The 21,674-nt window shown below is 36.8% G+C and overlaps 2 protein-coding genes across 7 annotated transcripts in view; both read left to right on the top strand.

Annotated features, from left to right (window-relative positions):
• The window catches only part of gpr155b (G protein-coupled receptor 155b), a 23,177-nt gene extending 14,049 nt beyond the window's left edge, over positions 1 to 9,128 (top strand). For all 6 annotated transcript variants that reach the window (XM_017309032.1, XM_017309031.1, XM_017309030.1 and 3 more), the window contains 12 exons: positions 1,100 to 1,255; positions 1,905 to 1,988; positions 2,083 to 2,206; positions 2,312 to 2,396; positions 2,597 to 2,684; positions 3,695 to 3,914; positions 4,060 to 4,122; positions 4,802 to 4,956; positions 5,094 to 5,189; positions 5,711 to 5,775; positions 5,857 to 5,994; positions 8,671 to 9,128. In XM_017309032.1, coding sequence (XP_017164521.1) covers positions 1,100 to 1,255; positions 1,905 to 1,988; positions 2,083 to 2,206; positions 2,312 to 2,396; positions 2,597 to 2,684; positions 3,695 to 3,914; positions 4,060 to 4,122; positions 4,802 to 4,956; positions 5,094 to 5,189; positions 5,711 to 5,775; positions 5,857 to 5,994; positions 8,671 to 8,719 — 1,323 coding nt within the window. In that variant the 3' untranslated portion in view covers positions 8,720 to 9,128. The remainder of the gene's footprint in view (positions 1 to 1,099; positions 1,256 to 1,904; positions 1,989 to 2,082; positions 2,207 to 2,311; positions 2,397 to 2,596; positions 2,685 to 3,694; positions 3,915 to 4,059; positions 4,123 to 4,801; positions 4,957 to 5,093; positions 5,190 to 5,710; positions 5,776 to 5,856; positions 5,995 to 8,670) is intronic.
• Positions 9,129 to 18,738: 9,610 nt separating this feature from the next.
• LOC103476647 (transmembrane protein 41A-A-like) overlaps positions 18,739 to 21,674 on the top strand; it is a 26,923-nt gene continuing 23,987 nt past the window's right edge. Inside the window, exon 1 of the mRNA XM_008429115.2 lies at positions 18,739 to 19,248. Coding sequence (XP_008427337.1) covers positions 19,109 to 19,248 — 140 coding nt within the window. The 5' untranslated portion in view covers positions 18,739 to 19,108. The remainder of the gene's footprint in view (positions 19,249 to 21,674) is intronic.

Genomic DNA, 21,674 nt, shown 5'->3' with positions numbered 1-21,674 from the left:
TTAAGCACAGCCCACATATGAGGGTGGGCTGTGCTTAACCCACCCTCAATGCGGCTGTCGTGGGTTTGCTTCCCGGTCTTCCCCTTCTCTCATTACTCACTTTTTTTTTATATATATACACCCCTGCATGTGTATATATTTATATTTATATATATATATATATATACATGCAGGGTGAAAGTAGTTTTAAATTCTTGGGGGTACTATGACAAAAGTGTGTGTGTGCGTGCGTGTGTGTGTGTGTGTATATATATATATATATGAATTTTATCTGTGTGTGTGTGTAATTTAATATGACCTAAATATAAAATACACCACTAAAATAACAAGTATGTGCATAGAAATATGATAATTTATAAATAAATGTCAGTCCAGAGTAGAATTAGACTCGGAGTTGGATGCTGTATAATCTAATCTAATATTATCTAATCTAATCTATATAGATTAGATTATATAATCTATATAGATAATCTATATAGATTATATAAATTAATCTATATAGATTATAAATTAATCAATAAATTAATTTTAATATAAATTAATTTATTGCTACACTTTTTTTATCTTGAAGTAGATCTGTTATGGAGACAAATGTTGCTGGACAATTTGTTACCGATAAACAACCTTAATATTTTTGAGATCATTTTCAAGTAATGTATTGATAACAGCATAATAATGCAAGTTTACCCCCTCAAAGACTCATATACTGAAATTTTATACTGAACTGGAAGATAATTTAAATATTAAAATTAAAACACAACAATCAAAAACAATAAATAAAAGGAAATAAAAAACACACACACAACCAAAACTTTAAATAAAGTTGATTATGAAGTTTGAAAGCAAAATTATCCTTCAAATAATATTAATCATCAGAATTCTAATTATCAAGCTTATTTTAATTCATAATGTGATTAACCGATCAATTTATTATTGCAACAGGTTTAATGCCAACTAAACTGCATGAGTCTGCAGATCCATCTCATTTGCTTTTGCTGCTTCTCTTTAAATCTGTTCGATTAGAAAGCCTAGCAGAGAGAAAAGACTTTGAACTGTGACCAGAAATCTTTTGATTTGAAGCAGTTTTTCTATGTTCTAGGTGACGTCTGGGATGGTGATCAGCACTTTTTTGTCGGCTCCGATCATGTACGTGTCAGCCTGGTTGTTGACCATTCCTTTGATGGACCCTAGTCCCCTGGTGGCAGAGCTGGAAAATGTCAGCTTCAACATCAGCATCATCAGCCTCATAGGACTGGTTCGTGGTTTTGGTGCTTCTACATTGCTGCTCCCTCACAGATATCATATCAATATCTGGATCAGTCTCGATGTTTGAAAAACAATATAGATTGGGTATCAATGACAATGTGCCCAATCCATAAGGTGAAATCTATTCAGTCTAGTTCTATGCTTTGTTCTCTGAGCGGCGTCATTTATTTATTGTAGATTATAATCAATTTTCCTATTTTCTCTTGCTCTTAATTTGAAAGTTTTGTTGCTGTTTATTTTTTACATGTTTGACCAAAGTAGTCAACATATTGTTTTTGACAGTTTCAGTTTCTTTACTATTTATTTTACATTGATCGTTCTGCTCTGAACTGCACTGAATAAACTAATGAAAGTTGTTTTTCCATGTTTGACTGGCCTGTGACACTGTTGGTGGATTTAAATGTGTTGTACTGGTGCAGAGTTAGCAAATAATTTTGTAATTCTGTACATTTACAAACATTTCTAACATAACTGTTACAAATGTTTTAAGTCCATTCAGCTGTTTTTCTGTATCGGATCGGAATCAACTGATACTAAGCCTCAGATTTGGGTTTTGGTATTAGAAGTGAAGAGTTGAGTCTCTACCAGGGATAAGCATCGATATTTTAAAAGAGAAACTCAGTTTGTGTTCCTCTCAGGTCTGGACCATCGCTGTGATGTTGCTTAGCAGGAAATTTAATCAGCTCCCTCATCTATTCGTGTTGAATCTTTTCCTGGCTCAGGTCAGTTAAATTTGATGCTGTTTGCATTAATATAATGCATATTTGCTCATATTTGCTCCAGTCTGCTACCTTAACCCTCTGCTTTGTGTGATAGTTCTTAGTGTGCATTAGCATGATCCTATGGAACTTCCTGGTGAAACAAGAAGATAATTTCCTCAGTAAAGGTCTCACCTTCACTCTATTGTATGGATCTCTGTACAGCACTTACATCTGGACAGGTTTGTATTTGCCAGATGCTTAAAACAACATCAGTTCCTTTAAAGCAGCCAAATAAACATTTTATTCTTTGCTTCAGAGACATTTGGGCTTCTTTGTGTCTCCAGGTTTAATCCCTCTGTGTCTGGCTCTGACTAACAGAGATGATCTGCTGAGACTCAGACCTGGGGTCTTCATGGCTGTGGGCTGGGGGTGAGAATTCAGGGACAATAGCCATGGCATCCACAGAGAAAAGATTATCTTTTATTTATTATTTGGTTTTATATTTCTCTCTTGATTGAAGAAGATGACTCTGTGTGCCTTTGTATGAATTGAAGATAATTATCTGGAGCTCCACTGGAAAGAGAGAATTAATTTAGTTGAAGTATTCTGTCCTTGGTGTGTTTTTGAAGGATTCCCTTTGTGATGGTTGGACTCCTTCTCATATCAGGAGAAAGAACAGAAACCCTTGACTCTGCCTTCTTCTATGGCAGAGCTCAGGTTGGAATCTTACGTTTTTATTGGAGATCCACTGATCAGAACTGTGTGAATGATTTTGAATTTCCAGTTTTTGTGCAGCCTTGACTGCCATTTTTGATTTAAGAAATGTAAAATGATAAGGTGATTTGCTGTGAGCTCACCAGGATAAAAAGCAGCAACTTTTCTCTTCAGCCTTCCTGTTCTCTGGCAAGCTGAACAAACTGCTGACATGTCTCTATATAATGCAGAAAAGGTTTTGTATAAAGAGCTTCTTACTAGAGGCGTGCAGTATTGCATATTTTGGTTTAAATCCGATATACAGCACCAGTATCACTGATACTTTTTATTCACTTTTGTAGCATCGAACTTCAGACTTTTTAGGTGTTGTTGTGGTTTTTCCTTTGCTTTTTTGTCATAACCTCAGACAAAATTTGGAGAAATTTTATGTGTAAGTAAAGTAAAATACTTTGATAACATATTAACATTACACCCATAATCAATAGAAAAACAAAACTTATGTTTACATGTTTTCCTGCATAAACAAAGTGCAAAACATTATTTGAGAACAATCAAATTTAAATATATGAGATAGTTAGAAAACTACAGTACCAAAAATAAAATCTATTTTTACCATGCTAGTATTGATCCGATACCAACTGGGTATTGATGTAATCGATATTTTGGATCTTTCTTCCCACTTCTACTTCTGATGTTTTTTAGCTTCTCTAATGCTGAAAATAGCTAACTTTGACTGCTTTTCGTCTAGTAACAACATCGACACTGATGAATGTTGTACTTTCATATGGTGCATTTAGAAATCAGAAAAACTTTGTATTTTTGAGTTTCAACTGGCCAAACACCAATTTTGTTGTTTTTTTATTGACACATCACCACTCTTTGTTTAAAATGTTTTTATTTCGTTGGTTTGTTACATGGATAGGAATAGCAGTCTAAAACAACAGAATTGTGTTATTTTTATTTATTTCTATCATCCTGACAATAATGATCCCCTTCATTTCCTTCTTTCTCAGATAATCAGCTCTGCTGTGGTTCTGGCGGTGAGCCTGGCCCTCGGTGCCGTTTCTCTGATGGGTCTGAGCCTGGGGGGCCGGGAGCAAGTCGGGTATGAAGCCCTGAGCCGAGCTGCTGTTACCGGCATCAACGACGAACTGAGGATCCCTGCTGACCTGGAAGATCAACAGCAGCAGGAGGCCAACTCCACAAATTCTCCCACCTGCGGCATCAATTCATGTAGTGCTGCTCTTTTTCTCTCTTTAATTTTAAAACCTTTGAATCTTTCAGACCTTGTTTTTATCCTCAGATGGACAAGTGTGTGACTGTAACTGTTGCTAATAGTTTGTTCTCTTTTTGCCCTTTGTCTTGTCTCGTTGAGGAGATTTCCACAACATTTCTCCTCTCCAAACCAGGCCTGACATGATGGCCAGCACACAGAGCACAGGTAGCAAACTTACAGTAATAACTTCATAAATGCACAAACTAGAAGGTAACGTAGTCAACATTTAGGGATGACATTTTAGTAATTCTGATAGATATTCAAAGAAACAGCTAATAGCTGTCTGTAATTTTACACATTCAACATTTCAACACTATTATTATTATTAGTAGTAGTATTAAAACTGCTGTATGTAACTTTTATGAATAATGTTTTTTACATATATGTTAAAACTCTTACTATGTCATGACAGTGTGGTATGAGTCAAAAAACTTTTGAAAAAATGTACTCCCTCTTTCTTCTCCCAGTGTTTCCAACGCCAACTACAGAAACACACTACTTGGTCAGAAACAACTAGTCACAGCCAGGAGTAGGGTCTTAACACTGTTGATCACTTTTGTGTACATGCTGCTCAGACCCTCACCTCATGTACCCGAGGCTCCTTTTTCTGACTAGCAGTGCATTTCTTAAGGTGGCAGTTGTAGCACTGGGAGGAGGTGAAGGAGTTTGATTATTAATATATTTTTTAACATATTAAAATTTGTAACTTTTTTAATCACATTAACAACATGGTCACAGCTTTAACAAATATGTTAAAAACATAATTTCTTAGTAATAGTTATATGCTGCAGCTTCAAGGAAGGTTGAAGGAACCTCAATTCTAATTTCTGTTTTCCTGCTCCAGGCCACAGCGGGGCACTGTGCGACGGACAGCAGCCGAGATCATCGGACTCGGAGCAGCCGCTGGATTTGCCACCTCCAGGCCTTCAGAGCAGCGATGATAAGCAGACTGTGAGACACATGTTGCTCTGTCTGCTGCTCAGTGTCAGTCTGCTGGCGGTAAGCAAAAAGGACAGATTGCAACTGATTGTTTCACAAAGAGAAATTAATAACCACCTTCAAATGCTAACTTCACTGGATGGAGATCATAAATGAAATGTAAGCAGTGGAAGACGCATTGCTGTCTCGTCATGTAGAATCTGTCCAGCTGTCTGTGGTGGCTGTTCAACAAAGATCCAGGCCGGCTTTACCTGGAGCTGCAGTTTTTTTGTGCTGTGGCCAACTATGGGCAGGTACCTCAGCATGATTATGCTTTGTATCTCTGGCTTTGTTTCTATTACAAATATCAGCAAACCTTTGTGGATGCTCTGCTAATATATAAATAAAAAAACAACAATTTCCCAAATGAAAGAAATCTAATTAAAATCACACGTGAATAAGTTTAGAGTGATGTCATTGAAAGCACACCGCACCATCATCCTACCACTTTCTGTCGTCGTCTTTATCGTTTTTGCGACCAGTAACATCCATGGTCAATATGAGCAATATGGTCGTTGCTGATATTGATCATCTGGTCGCTGATCATGTGACTCGTGCAATAAATGTTTCCATTAAAGTATGGTGAAATACACTAATTTCTATGCAGCCAAAAACAACCTCATCCTCGTGCAAAAACTTTTATAAAAAAAACTTTTTTTTTTCAAAATTGCCTAATTTATTTTCGCATTTCAAATTTGAACAATTATATAGTCAATGGAAATGCATGTGTGTGCTGTTGTAGGGAAGACTGTAGCTTGTGCTTGCTGTTTCCCAGGGTTTCCTTTCATTTGGAATATTTGGTCTGGACAGACACCTCATCATTGTGCCGTTCAAGAAGAGGTGGGCCGAGACTTCAGCTGTGATTTTACACTGCTCTTGTAACATCTTTTGAGAAAGTTCTGAAATAATGATGTTGTCCAGGTTTCTCAGCCTGTGGCATAATCGAGACGGAGAGGATTTGAGTCCGTCTGCTGTGCCTGAGGACGTCCGACTCACCTGTACCCAGTTTGTCCGCTACCACAAAGACCAGTGTGTACAAGACATAGTACACACTCACAGGTATGAGGGACACCGTTGGCACATTCTGTAGTGCGTTGTAAGAGTATTCATAACTGTTTGAGTATCTTGATAAATAAAAATCTAAAAAAGTGTGACCCTAGTCTAACCCCAATCTAACCCTAACCCTGACCCTATTCAGCCATTCAATACCTTGAATAACACTTGTTGCTGTAATTACAGCGAAAGGTATTCCAGGGATATCTTTGTCCATTCTGCTCTGCAAAATAACTCAGTCCAACTGCATGGAGAGCATCTCTAGATATCAATTTTCAAGTTTTCCCAATGATGGCCAGTTGGATTTGTAGGCAGACTTGCATCTAAATCAGTGGTCCCCAAACTTTTTCCTGTGAGAGGGCCACATGACTTTTCCCTTCTTTGGTGGGGGGCCGGACGAACAGTCAGATAAGGCTTCTGCATGTTGGTGTTCCCACTAAATACTGAATATGCCCTGTTTGGGTTGTCTTGGCCCTTTTATCGCAGCCTGTGGGGTTTTCCCTGACTGGGAACGAGAATACAACCTGCTGAATGTGACAGGTAGCCAATCAGAAAGCACAGTGACGTAAGAATAGAGGGGAATCCCAAACAGCTGACACAGTCCGGTGGATATCGGAGATGATATGTGGAAATGTTTATTAAATCTAAAAGGTCATTATTATGTTTATTCAGTTAAAAATGTTAACTATGAAAAAACATTCACCTCCAAATCATAGAGCTGCTCCGTCGTCTTTTATCCACCGCCTTTTCTTTTTATTACATCTTTTATCTCTTAAAATGACTCCACAAACTATCACTATTGCTTCTACATCGTCATCCGTGTTTGCTTATTCTAAATTCCCGCTATGTTGGGGATTTTACTGGATTATCCTCTGGAATCGGGATGTTCGTGACTGGAATCGGTTCGTGCCGTGTGGCTGAACACGAACCGATCGAACCTGTTGTACTTTTATCAGCTTTGTGGTCACAGAGGTTTAGAGAATCGGCCGACAATTCTTAAATCTTGCTGTCTAAACCAGACTTGAGACTCAAAAGCTCATCTCCTCTCGACCACTGCCCAAACGCTCGGACTCTGGTCGCTATGGTAACGTTTACATTTCCCTTCAAAATAATATACAGAAGCGCCACAAAAAACGAACATTTTACTTTCGTGAAAATTTTAACTCACAATAATGACTAACGGGAGCCCTGAGCTTGTTTCTCTGCAACGAGACGGTTCCATCTGGGAGTGATGGGAGACAATAACACCTGACGTGTTGCTTGAGCACAGCCTGCTTGGTCTCTACGTGGCGAAGCAGTTTGAAGCTTCATTGCCTCATTAGCAGCTGGTCGCCGCATGTTACGCAGAGCGGGCTTGTAATGTGGGACTCACCTACCGGTCCAGGATGAATCCATTCTCCTGTCTCTTCTCTGGGCCTTTTCCCCTTTGCAAAGAAACTTTCCAAAGACATCTGATCTGTTTCTTACTCATTTTGATGTTTGTGGGCTCAATGTTGGCGCACAAGTAACCAGACTTCCAATGATTCACTTCCTGCTAAAGAGCCCCCTGGTGGTTGAAGAAAAAATCAACCACCAGAAAAAACTGAATGCTTTCCGGTATTGTTCAGGGGGCCGGACCAAATGTGGAGGCGGGCCGGGTCCGGCCCGCGGGCCGTAGTTTGGGGACCACTGATCTAAATCTTTCAATAGTAACTCTGAATGTTGGGATATGCTACCATTAGCCTTGGATATGCTAGCATCAGCCCTGGATTTCCTACCTTTATCCTTGAATGTGCTAATGTTAGCCTTGGATATGCTAGCATTAGCCTTGCCTGGTGTTAGTTACCAAGGGCTTCTTGATTGATGCCTTCCTCATTTAGTATGTCAGCTTAAGGAGACAGACACGTCTTTGTAACTGTTGGAATTGTCCCCTTGTTATGGGATATTGTTTGATATACTATAGTCTTTTTTTTAACTTCTTCATGACGTTACCTCTGCTCTATGTGCTGTTCTGTTTGGTCTTCCTGATTCTAATGTTCTCTAACACCCTCCTGAGTTCAGAACCGCTGCAGTTTCTCAAAGACTTAATAACACTTGGACAGTTTTAAATTAATTTTCTTCATCAGTAACAGAGTAAAGGGGGTTGAACACAAATGTATGACATATTTCTGTTTTTGATTATTTTCAAATAATAAAAAATAGGTTATTTTCATTTACTGTCTACTTCACGATTGCTAGGTCTGAGGTTGTGAAGTGAAGCAAAGTCTAAAAGGTCAAGGAGCATGGATAAATATTTTTGTTGTTTGGAATTTGCTGTATATATTACAATGGATTTCATCGTAGGTTTGGAAAATGTGTGCAAAATGTACTGATCTTCACATAACATCTTATGGTGGTTCCAGTTTTCTGATTCTGACTTTTTACTGGTGATGCTGCATGACTCTTCAAGTATTACTGTCTTGTTTCCCTCAGAACAACATAGATAGAGCCTAGACATGAAACCTTTCCATCCTATTGAAAAGACCCAGGCACTACAATTTTATTGACTGATGCTCTTTGCTTTTCTCCAAACAAGTTCCTATTCTTCTTTCACCTTTCACCTCAGATTAATTAATTCTTTCCTTGCTTTTTCTCTCCCTGTCTCTGCCATATTTCCTTTGCTTGTCTGCTTCCTGTGCTCCCCTCCTCTTCATCACCACATAGTGGCTCAGGGGAGAGTGTGAATGCTTCGGCAGGTGAATCATTCCTCTAATTGTCACAGGTTTAGAGGAGTGAAGCAGGAGAATGGAATTGGACGTTGCTTTTCCCATCATCCCCAGTATTTAAACACAAATCCTCAGAGACATGGCAAGTCACAGAATCTGCACTGGAATTACAGTCCAGACGAATCATGCAACCAAACTTCACTTCCTTCCAACATGGAGGTGCCAGATGAACACCTCGGATACATTCCTACCCTTCAGGGACACAATGACCTCTACTCAAGGCTGCCCCAGCCTGTCTTTCGAGGCAGTGACTTGGTGGAGTGGTTAACGGAGCGAGGTTTGTGCGCCAGACGTTCGTCTTCAGCGAAGGGGAGTGGTGAGCCACCTGACAGGCCAGCAGAGCTTCAGGGACGAGCCCACTCTAACCTACTACTTCCTACAGGAGGAGGGACGGCCCTGGAACATCTGAGAGGATGAACAGGAAACTTTGGGGTGCCAAACTGGAAGTGCTTTATGGTGGAATTACCACAAGATACTAGCTGGATTGTTGCAAGACCCAAAGACTCTGTGCAGAATTACATTACCCACCAAAATCTGTTTTATGGGGAGAAAATCCTTATGCACTGTAGAAGTATTGAGTAGTGCTTCTCCATTTTCAACAAAACTAGTCTTGACCTCTGACAGGGGGTCATAAACTCAACATCCAGGCTTTTCCAATCATTCCCTATCTGAGCTCCAGGTCAGGGTACTAACACTCTTCAGTGTGGAGGCTGTTACTGAGGTACAAGCGTAAACTGTAGGAATTTTTAGTGACAACAGTTTCTGTTGCCATAGTCCCCGCCCCTTTCTGTTTGCTGCAGCGAAGTGTACTTGCATATTTACGGACTTTGGCGAAGTGTATTACCCACAAGTCATTGCTGCATGTGACGTTTTGAGTTAAAAGGTGGATTATATGTATGCGTACTGACTATGGCAAGTCGTTTTAACATAAATTGGGTTTCGTCTGACTCTCCGTGATTACATTCCAGACATCTAAAAATGCATTTTGACTAGACAAAACTACATTTTGACTATCCAGAAAGGTAATTTAAGATGTCTGTATTTACATTCTGACTAGTAAGAATAATAATTCAAGATATCTTCAATTACATTTTGACTAGTCAAAATTCCTTTCAAGATATCTGAAATGTCGTCACTGAATCTGTCATTTGACGGGACACATATCCGTAATTACGATTTAAGATATCTTCAACACAATTATGACTAGTCAAAATTACAATTTTAGATATCTGAATTAAGAATGATGTAGAAGCCCCTTTGTGGTGTCCAAACAGTTGCCTGCAGAATTCTGTTTCTTGCACAAAATTGTCAGTAATTGCCACAAATTGGAAAGAGCTCGACAATGTTGGAAATGCAGAGATAGCAAAACTTTATAAACTATAAGACTGCTTCTGATATCTGCAAAGAATTTCCTGTTTATTAATTTCTGACAAACCAAATGCACTTAAAAACATCTTTGAAAAGCTAAAATTACTATTGTCAAACAATTTTTAACATGAAAGTGGGCACATTTTCAAGCATCTTTTTTCTTTTTCTCTATTTTTCATTGTTTTATTAAACTTTCAAATTGCCACGTAAGTCAGGGACGTTTTGACTAGACAGAATACTAATTCAAGATATCAGTAATGTCATTCTGACTAGTCGGAATGCCAATTTAAGATATCTTAAGTAGAAAAGCTGTGTAATTCAAAATATCTCGAATTCATTTAGAGATATCTTAAAAGGAATTTTGACTAGTCAAAATTACAATTCAAGATATCTTTAATTTAGTTTTGTCTAGTCATTATTTGCTTTTAAGATATATATATAATTTAGTTTTCACTGGTCAAAACTACATATCTCCTATCCAAAAATACATTTAAGATATCTTGAATTATCAAGTCATTATAGAGTCACTATGCACATGAGGGTTTACAAGCGTGCGAAAATGTGAGAATTGGGACAATAAATGGCAAGCCGTTTTAACATAAATTCGGTTTTACCGCCGTTACATTCCAGATATCTCAAATTGTTTTGTGACTAGACGTTTCAGTGATTTAAGATATCTCTAATTACATTCTGAGTAGTCGAAATGACATCAGATTTATCATTGACTTGTATGGAGACTTTAATTCAAGACATCTACAATGAATTACTGACTATCTGAAATACACATTTCAGATATCTATAATTAAATTATGACAGTCATAAAGTAAATTCAAGATATCTCGATTTTGGTTTTGACTAGTCATAATTCTTATTAAAGATATCTCTAATGACTCCACAATAATTCAAGATATTATAAATGTATTTTTGGATAGGAGAAATGTAGTTTTGACCAGTGAAAACTAAATTATAGATATCTTAAAAGCAAATAATGACTAGACAAAACTAAATTAAAGATATCTTGAATTATAATTCTGACTAGTCAAAATTCCTTTTAAGATATCTCTAAATGAATTTAAGATATCTTGAATTATACAGCTTTTCTATTTAAGATATCTTAAATTGACATTTCGACTAGTCAGAATGACATTACTGATATCTTGAATTAGTATTCTGTCTAGTTTAAATGTCCCTGACTTGTGTAGTGTTGGGAATGGAAATCCCGATCGATGAATCATAATTTGTATTGACACACGGAGCATAAAATCAGCCAAGAAAAGCATTCAGACTTTACTTATTTTATTCACTTTCAGCGCTGAAAGTAGACGCTTTAACCATTACATCCGAGATGAGTTTCTAAAAAAGTCTGTGCAGCGTCTGAGGAGAAAGAGGAGGGTGGCTGATTATATGGACTGAAGACACTCCCTGAAATCACACCATGTCTCTGTGGCCTGAGAAAACATTTATTTTTTGTGAGAAATGGACCTTGGTGTCTAACAGAATCAAACATGTAGCTCTTTACTATGGGCCTTTTGTCTAACAGCGTATGACTCTTTCTCGATCTTGGTAAAGCGTCTCAACATTCCCACTGTTGGGCTCTAAAAGAGCCCTAAAAGGGGAAGGCAAACCCTAGAGTAGACACTGTCCCTTCCGGAAAACATCCCCCGAGGCTTTTGCAGATGTTKATATACATRGCTTCATTTCAAGTATTGATGTTGTCTTTCATTCATTTCATTTCATGTCAATTTTGGGGGTAAAAACGGACAGGGCACCCCTATGCCTCTTAGGCGGTGGATCGCAATCACAATGTCCCCCTTACAAGCTAATAAAGAACATGTAAAGAAAGAAAATTGTTAAAGGATATTAGAGTGTTAAGTTTGGAGGAACATAGGTCACCCCACCATGGCATGACTTGTTTTTTTTTTTTGTGGTGGGAGAAAATATTTTTTTGCAGTTTTGTCAGAGCTTCGTCATCTTCAATTACACACCAATCTTAATTTCGGACTGTAAATTATCATTTCATTTTTGATTTTTTTATCCTTTATTTATTTTTAAACCAGATTTGTTTGTTTTTTGTTTTATATTAGCTCAGGTCAATGCTATGCCATAGAAGGTTAAAGGACTGTAAAAAAGCAAAATCCGAAAATGTTTTCTGTTTTTTCTTTAGTAATAAAGGTTAAAAGAGATAAATGTTATATTTAATGACACATGAAATGGTTAAAAGTTATATTGAGGGAATTGTTAGAATGCACTGCAATGCAAATTGAATGAAATGACAGGATATTATTTCAAAACTTAATAAAATGCCAAAAGAAGTAAAGTGTTGGGTTAATATTTTCAAATGAATAAAAAGTAAACGAGTAAGAGTTACTAAAATGCAAAATCAATAAAGTGTTAGGTAATATGCAAAAGGTCAACAAATGTTAGATTAAAATATGTTTTAAAAGTTAAGAACTAAAACATAAACCAAATTTAATAAAAGGTAAAGTTAATAAAAGGTAGATATTACTGAAACGTTAATAAAATGTCAAATTAGAAATGTTAAGGTACTGTCCTTTAATGTCAATGAAGCAATAAGGAATAATGCATAAAACGATCTATTAGTACATTTATAAACCAAACTTATTTGAAATTTTAAGGTAATATTTAAAAGTTAATGAACCACAGAAAGGATGCAATGTTAAATGAAATGAAATGGTAAGAAAAGCTTAGAAGTAATGAAAATGGAAAGGCACAGAACATACAACTAACACTAAACAGCAAACCAATAAATCAGGATCAAGGCAGCACAGTCAAAATAWACTGGTATGAATGAACTATGATGAGGAAACAAGTAAAAATGCTTTCGAAGTAAAATGTAATAATAATAAACTTTAATCATATCAGTCTCTCYATAGCGAGACCTATCAACGTCGAATCAGTTTCTGCGTGTGTCCAGATGTTGAGCTAGCGCAGCTCGATGGGAAACCCAGACAGGCCCGCGAGGCTTCAGTGGCGTTTCAGCTGTAAAYTGGTCCACCAATCGTGGAAGGTGCCCACAGTCTCACATCCTGGCACACCCAGAAAGGATTGGACTTCATTCTGTAACACAAAAAAACACAACAAAAAGGGAAATCAATGGATTATATAAAGAAAATTAAAGTGTATATTTTTGTCACTAGATACTAGTACTGCCCTTAAACTCTGGAAAGCTGGAGTTCCACAGTCGTCTTTTGGTTCTGGGAAACCATCTGATAGGCAGGTGGGGTTCTATCGGTACCACTGCTCTTCTCTATGTTGGAGGTGATGCACTGAACAGCCAAGGACCTCAGGCAGGGAGCAGCAGAATCCACAGGTGGTGAGGAGAGCAAGGAGGAAGATTCTTTAAGGTTGTGCATCATCATAATGTTTTTTCTTTCTTCTTTTTTTAAAAGCTGCTCATTGAAGCTGAAGATCAGGTTGTTGGTTTTTTTTACTAAGCCAATAGAGCCAATATATCAATAGCATCTGTTATTTAAGTTCTCCTCTTAATAACAGTTAAAGAAATGCTTAAATTAAGTAACACATTTCAACCTTCAAAAACAACATTGCTTGTTTTAAGTGTTGCCATATTCACAGGATCAGACAAAATCAGAAACCAAACAAAAAAATCATGTAAAGGATCAGATTCTAAAATGAATGTGCAAAACTGCCCACAGTCATGTTTTAGCAAAGGAATATCATTTGAAATGTATATATGAATTATCCCTAACAGAAACTTTACAAGAAATTTTAAACCATCTATAAATCTTTTGCTTTTGTTATTTTAATCAAGTTCAATCAAATAGTCCTCATTTAACAAGAAGTAACCCGCTATTACTAAAGGCTTGTTAAGTATCATCAATAGTGTGAAACACTAATAATATGTGTTAAATTAAGATCCCTTGTAATATATTCCATTCATGTAATAAAAGACGACCCTGTTTTGTCTCAAACCAAAAACTGTAAATTATGATTATGAGAAATGTTTAGACAGACCTTGAATCAATAGTTACACATAGAACTAGATTTTTAGCTTTATTCTGTTAATCTGTTTGACCTGTTTTAAGCAGTTCCATTAATTGCTCATTTGTAAATCCCAATTTAGTTTGAATCTTAGTATTTTTCTTCTCATTTTAAAACTTCATATAATGATTAGCCTGTTTTTTTTACAAGAATAAATTTAACCCTGACACTCCATATTTAACTGACTTATTTTATTCTCATCATGGTTTTAAATCCCAAAAGTTCAACACTTTTAACCTTTGAAAAGTTGGTTCTTTTGAAACCCTTCTATAAAATATTTATTTGACTGAATTACCCTCTTTTGTAGTATTTATCATATTTATCAATGTTTTTGGCAGTTTTGGGGAGAAATTTGATACAACTAGATTAATAAAATTATATATTGTTCAGGTTAGACCTTTCTGCATGACTTGCTTAAACAAATTATTTTAAATTATTGCAAGAGAGAAGCAGCAATCAAACAATTTATTCCGTTTTAAAAAACTATTTTGTAGAAATCCATTTGACACATAACATCATTGTTAATTTAACCTCTTTTATATTTTGCTGAAGCCCAAAACTGAAAAATTTCTCCCTAGATGAGATTAACTCACAATTTGTAGATTAGATTCATTCCATGCATCTCCCCCTGTTTCTGTATTGAAACACTGTATAGTGGACTAAAGACGAATGTCCTGGGTGTCAGCGGTGAGACGTCCTGATATTTACCTTCTCCAACATCCCCATATGCCTACAAGTTTCTTCCAGACATTTCCATTCTGGTGAGTGTCTAAATTTGCTTTGTTGATGTTGTGTCATAATTTTTGCTATGATTTTGTCAGAGTGTTCATGTTCCGTTTATGTTGAGTTCATTTAAGTAGGTCAACCTTGCTTAGGTCGGGCTAATATTGTTTAGGTAGCATAGTCCGAGTTTTGTCAGTGGACATCGGGGTTATTACATTATTGTGAAGTAAACTATTTTACTAGTGTTATCAAATTTACAGTATTAATACTGATGTGTGTTCTGACATGTCCTCTTAAAGGCAAACCGACGTATGAAATGGATTAGCTCAATCCAGACTGGGGTCCAGCGCTGAATATGGGTCACTGCGAGGTCAACGCCACAACATCAGACTGACATGGGCGTCAATTAAAGAGGCGATACAGCAAGACCATGATGGATCAACAAGTTACAGAGACTGTTTTTATTATTTACCCCAGAAGAGGTCAATAAAGCCACAAGAGGCTGTAGATGAGGAGCAAGTTGGAGAGGTTGACGATGAAACGCCAGGAGAGGAGCACAGCAAGGCTGCAGAAATATATGTACAGTTGGAAGTGGCTGTTTTCTCTCATTCAATAATTTCATGTGGTAAACATTCATGAAACATTTGATTCACGCACTTCAAGTGGCATGTAAACAGGTGAAGAAATGTATCACATTTAAAGTAAAAATTTGATATTTAAAATATTTCAGGTAATAAACATACATAATGTGTTGTACTATAAAACACATTATTATGTTTATTTAAAAATAGATTATATTTTTAAATAAACATTTTATGTGATTAAAGTAAATAATTATATAATCAGACATCTGTCAGGTCACTGGGTTTTTGGGTATGTTTTGCTTTTCATTTTATTTAGCTTCATGTTTTAGTTCACTTTAGTTTAGCCCAGTGGTGCCCAAAATGGGTCCTCGAGAGCCGGCATCCTGCATGTTTTAGTTCTCTCCCTGGTTTAACGCACCTGGATCCAATGATGGCTYGTTACATGGCCTAAGGAACATTGACAAGCTGAAAAGGTTGTTGCTACCACCAGGGAGAGAACTAAAACGTGCAGGATGCTAGAGCTAGAGGACCGACTTTCTACACCCCTGGTTTAGCCCTTCATGGTTCTTTTGATATTATTTGAGGTATTTAGTGTAGTTAGAATTATATTATTGGTTTTCTTATTTTCAGTCCTTTGTAGTGTTTCTAGTTAGGTTAATTCTTTAGTTAAGGTTCTGTCCTTGTTTGTCTGAGTCCATCTCAAGCCTTTAATGACTATAGTTTAATTGTATTTTATCCCTCTAGTCATTTCTTATTTCAGCCTCGCTGCAGTGTTTCTTGCAATGTTTATTACATCCTAGATCTGAATGAATGAAATATTCTCATTGAATACAGTACTTTGTTCTGTACAAAGTTGAATGTGCTGACAACAAAATCACACAAAAATCATCAATGGAAATCAAATTTATTAACCAATGGAGGCCTGGATTTGGAGCCACACACAAAATTAAAGTGAAAAAAAACACACTACAGGCTGATCCAACTTTAATGTAATGTCCTTAAAACAAGTCAAAATGAGGCTCAATATCCAGTAACCAATTTGCAAAACAACTTCGCTGCGGTCGTTAATACTATGACAACACCGGTGTTCTGACTAGTTTGGTTTGGTCTGTGGGCTGCAAACATGGCGCCGAGCGACGTAAACGTCATACGCGGTTACGTCAGCTCCAAAGCTCTATTTCTGTAATTAAATCACAGAAAATATTTTCAAAAAGTGCCTTTATTTCAACCATCTGTTGTGTGAGTTGCATAAGGGAGCATTATGGCCAGGCTACAAGAATTTTTAATTGCAAGAATGCAGTCATTGCAGAATAAATATGCAATTTTGTAACAATGTCTTAAAATTACAAGAAGTCGTTTTAATGAGAAATAAAAATTCAGATTGATCTGATGTAACCAGCTCAGTCCTTGTGGTTCTGACATTTGTCAGTAATCAAGAGGATGTACATTTCCACCTCAACTGACCAGGTAAGCATTTAAGTAAAAATAAAAAATAATAGAGCAAATATTGTATACAAAATGGAAAAAGAGCAACTGATAGAAATGCTTTCTATATAAAGAAAAGCAAAAAAGTTAATAGCAGGAAAAAACTTGTTGGCAACATTAGCTCAGCCAATCTCTCCCTCCAGGAAGCCACCAAACTAAACTGTCCAACTCCAACTATAATAAAGACAAAAAAGAGAAAGAAAACGAAAAGTTAAAATAACAAATAATGGCAGTTTAATAATTCAGATCTAATGCATTCTGGAATCTATTACTGACATTTTACACATTTCACAAATGTTTTATTTATTCTGCTATTAGTACAGAATAATATAGTTAGTTTTGATATATCTAGGTGTTGTAGTTTTTAAAGTACCACACATTAAAAAAGCTCAAGATAGTGAAAAATGAAGAGCAATCGCCCTTTAGCTATTTTCCGAATTAGATGCTACATTCGGAAGCTAATTCAGCTTCGACTGATAGCTTGGGCACAATATAGACAGATCTATATATGTTTATATAGATATAGATATATATCTATAAAGTATAGATATGTAGATTGCACACTGTACAGATAATCAGAACACTTAACGCTATCACAGAAAATATGCTATCACAGAAAATATGAGAAAAATATTTTCTGTGATAGCACCTTTGTAAGCTTGTCCCTGTTAGCTACGTCAGACATATGAGGCATTATGGTGAATACAAACGATTTATTAACTTACCTTCAAAGTTATTGTGAAGCTTGACACATCCAGCTTAAATCCTTTGTCGTTTTTGGAGCTTTTCAGGACGTCTGAATAATTCTGTAAGCATCATTAATAGTCCTGCAGCGACTGAGGAGCCATTGTTAACATACTGTTGCCTGTGCACCGGAACCATTCTATGTGGCAAAAAAATGCTAAGACGGAAGTGCTAAGACGGAAGTCCGTGGCATATACCCCATTACGGATAGTCAGACGACACCGAATTTATGTTAAAACGGCTTGCCATAGCGCGATGAACATTGGGAGCGGGTCACTGACGTTCGGCTAGTCATGTGACACTGAAATCACGCGGGAACAGACACACTGAATGGTCTTTGTTCTCCTTTGATTTATTTTTGATATTTTTTAAATTAGTTTTTTTTTATTTTTATAAATCTTTAAATTAATAAATTAAGTAAAACTGAATCTAACAAATGGAGAAAAATACCTCGTTACATTTACACTAAACCATAAAATGTAAAATTGTTCAAATATGTAGTATTTGAACAGTATTTATAACGTCTATTATCTTTGTGACACTTTATAAATACATGTCCTGTATCTTTTATTGTTTTAATTATTCAATCTTATTATGTATTGTTGTGCTTTTATCACTTGTTTATTTCAATGGTTTCATTACACAGCAGTTCTATACTGTTTCTGCGTATTCTTCCTGATCTGTCTGCATGAAATGTGGCATAAGAATAAAAGTATGATCCCTCACTTACCATGATATTATATTTCCACTGCAATGCACAAAGATTGAAAAATGTTTCAGATCATCAAACATGTTTTATTCTAGACAAATATAACCCGAATAAATACAAAAAGCAAACTAAGCCACGGAGTCCTAGAGGACAAATACTTTTTCAAAGCACTGCATGTGTTTAAATGTTAGTGAGCATTATGTTTTATTTCATTTATAAATTCTTAAGTTAATATTTATCAATTATATGTTAGTTCCACAGTAAACACACTTAACAGAGCTTCTGGTCGAATGAAAATACGACTGACGTAGAAATATCACTATGTTTCACTTTAAAACGGAAATTCAAGTACGGTAGTTTTCTGCCTTCTAGTGGTCGTTGTGTTAAATTGCATGTTAACGTTGCATTCAAAATATGTTAATATTTCACAGAAATGGAAAAATATTTCTATATTTTTTGGATTATAGTATATGCTAGCTAAGTAGAGAAAAAAAATGTCCATGTGTACTGAAGAAAGCTGTCTCTCGCCAGGCTGCTATACGATCCGTGCACCGACCCCTGGCAGAATGTCAACCGTCATATGCGGCTTGCCTCTCGGAAAGTGACACCTCCTTTTAGCCGGTGCCGTCCAACGAAACCAGAACACTTCAACCTGTCGTCCACCGGCGTACTTCCTCTGCGCTTAAACTGAGTTGTTGGTGAAAGTTGCCGGTCAGCAGTAAAGTTTCTCTGGACCGGACAACATGCGCTCCTTAGCGGGACTAACTGGCATCGTGGCGACTGCAAGTGTCTATCTCTACCTGCTGTCGACGCACCTTCCCCCGGGACCGGCGCAGCTCCAGCCGGGGTCTGAGCCGGAGGGAGAGGCCGTCCGAGAGTACAGGTAGCAACACACTGTCTTAAATGAAATACAGTCCATCCTGACGGTACTAGAGCCACACAGATACTCATTTATTTTCTTTTTCTGCATTAGTGTACCTCTATAAGTCTGCCAGAAGGTTCAGTCGACTATATTTTATCTTCTTAATTCTAAACAAATTAGAAATAAGCTAAAGTCAATTTTTAGCTTATTTCTTTAGAAACTGTAGAGTACTCACTATTTAGATCAATATTAGATAATTTTTTAGATTATTATGCGGAGAGACTCCTCTTATTGCAACCCAGAAAAGGAATTAGAATAAAATTAGAATCCAGAAAAAAATCTTCCAGAACAGGAACACTTAGTTTTCGTTATTACTGTACAACTGTGGAGTACTCCTTACTTTTACCAATTTAGAGTATTTAGACCAGAGGATACTTACTTATACTTATCTAGCAATGCTGAATAGGAGAACCTACACTGCATGAAAAGTGGGATTTTCGACAGCTATTGACACCTAGTTCTGCCGTGCGCATGGAGATTGAGGGCTATCGGCAAGAGGTTTTTGTCAGAGTGAAAAATTGTAGAGCACTGCCAAGAATGGTAAAAAACGCTGTGTGTCCGTGTTCCCCTATCATCCCCCTCCCCTTGTGCCTAACAGAGGTTTTCGTATTTAAATGAAGTTGCTGAGAGCCATGCAAATGCAAATCAACTGTTGAGCACTGGGCTTTTGACTCTCATTCCTGTTGTAGAACCCATTTTACTTTCTGCTCACCTGTTTACTAGACCCAGGACCTGGCCAATTCCCCTCAGTGTTATTAATTGAGAAATAATGAGATTTAAGTATAAAACAGGCATTAATGCTGAAAATATTCTAATGTTACAAAGTCACACAAATGGAACAAATTTAGTGTGACATTCACCATCCAGCACAGAACACACTTAGCTCAACTTAGGGATGTAAACCTTAACACTTAAGTGTGCATATGAAAGTATAGTTTTCAGGGTAAATCTGATATATTGTCAACACTGCATGTCTGTCAAGCTCATCCAAGATTGTGTGGTGGAATGCAGATAGAGCCGCCGCTGTACACATTTCCAAGAGAAGTGTTTCTGCCAAAGTGAAAACACTGAGCTTTACATAAAGCATCAGTTGTGTCATAATGACAAAGTTCCAATCATTTGCACATATAAAATTTTGGTCATTATAGTATCACAGGCAGATGTTCATGGCATACTAAGTTGTTGTTGACTCTTGTGAAATTGTCTCCTAATCTGGACTTTGTTATTAAACATTCTCAGTATTTAATCACAAATACTGGAATACTGGCTCAAAAAAGCCTGTATTCTAACATGTACTCCTTCATATGGGGATGTAAATACATGTTGGTGTTGCAGTGTAATGGGCCAAACAGTTTAACACATTTTGAGACATCTGTAGGTATTGTTCAGTTATAGAAGTATGCCATGAAGAAGTATGTTTGGAGAACATACTTCTTCATGGCAGAAGAAGTATGTTCTTCTGCCATGAAGTATGGCAGAAGAAGAATATTAAAACAATAATCTATCTTATCCATTAAAATATATATTACATGTGTGTTGGGAGCACTGAAAAACTTTGTTTTGGTTGAATTGATGATATAAAAGAAGAATATGCATGAATACACACGGTAGACTTTTGTTAAATGTGATCTTACTTTGACATTTCTCCCATCTGAAGATTTATCTTGTGATGGGAGGAATTGCACAACTTAATCAAAAATAATAATAAAAAAACATGTTCCTGAGTGGTTCATTGTACATAAAGTATTTTTGTGAATAATATTCAAACTAATGTTAATGTTCACTGATTGCTTTAAAGACCCAGAGTCATGCTATATTGGTCCCAGAATCATGCTATATTGGAGTGGTAGTGACACCATTCCACATCACAATGGACCTTACCAAGCTCCGCCCAGAAAAACGCCCCTCAAAAGTCCCACGTGACTTCATGTCTCACATTAACCTCCTCGCAGAGCTTTGCTTCTATGGGATTTTTCGTTTCGACTGACTGCAGAGTATTTCTGAGTCAATTAGTTTAGTATTTCTGCCGAATTTTCACAAAATATCAGCCACGACAATGGACAAGGGAACCAACAAGTTCAGGTCATCTTTTTTGGACAACATCAAGATGTTTTAGCCACGCAATGCCTCTAACATTGTGCGAGCTGCAGCTAAATGCTACCAGTCGATGAGGAAAACAGCAGATCCTCAGATCCTCAGCATAAATATAGCTGTGGACAAGATCGCTGATGCCTATTGTTCTTGCAAGGCTGGGTAAGTCGGGCATTCATGGTTTTGAGGGTTCGAATGTGCCTAGGACTTATACACGGTACTCTGTGATAGCGTGGCTAACACGATTACAGTTTAGTAAAAGCTAGCGTGGCTAACACGATTACAGTTTAGTAAAA

Source organism: Poecilia reticulata, linkage group LG15, assembly GCF_000633615.1.
Source record: "Poecilia reticulata strain Guanapo linkage group LG15, Guppy_female_1.0+MT, whole genome shotgun sequence".
NCBI classification, from domain to species: Eukaryota; Metazoa; Chordata; class Actinopteri; order Cyprinodontiformes; family Poeciliidae; genus Poecilia; species Poecilia reticulata.
The sequence above is the reverse complement of the archived record's forward strand: the minus strand, read 5'-3'. Positions and strand labels throughout refer to the sequence as shown.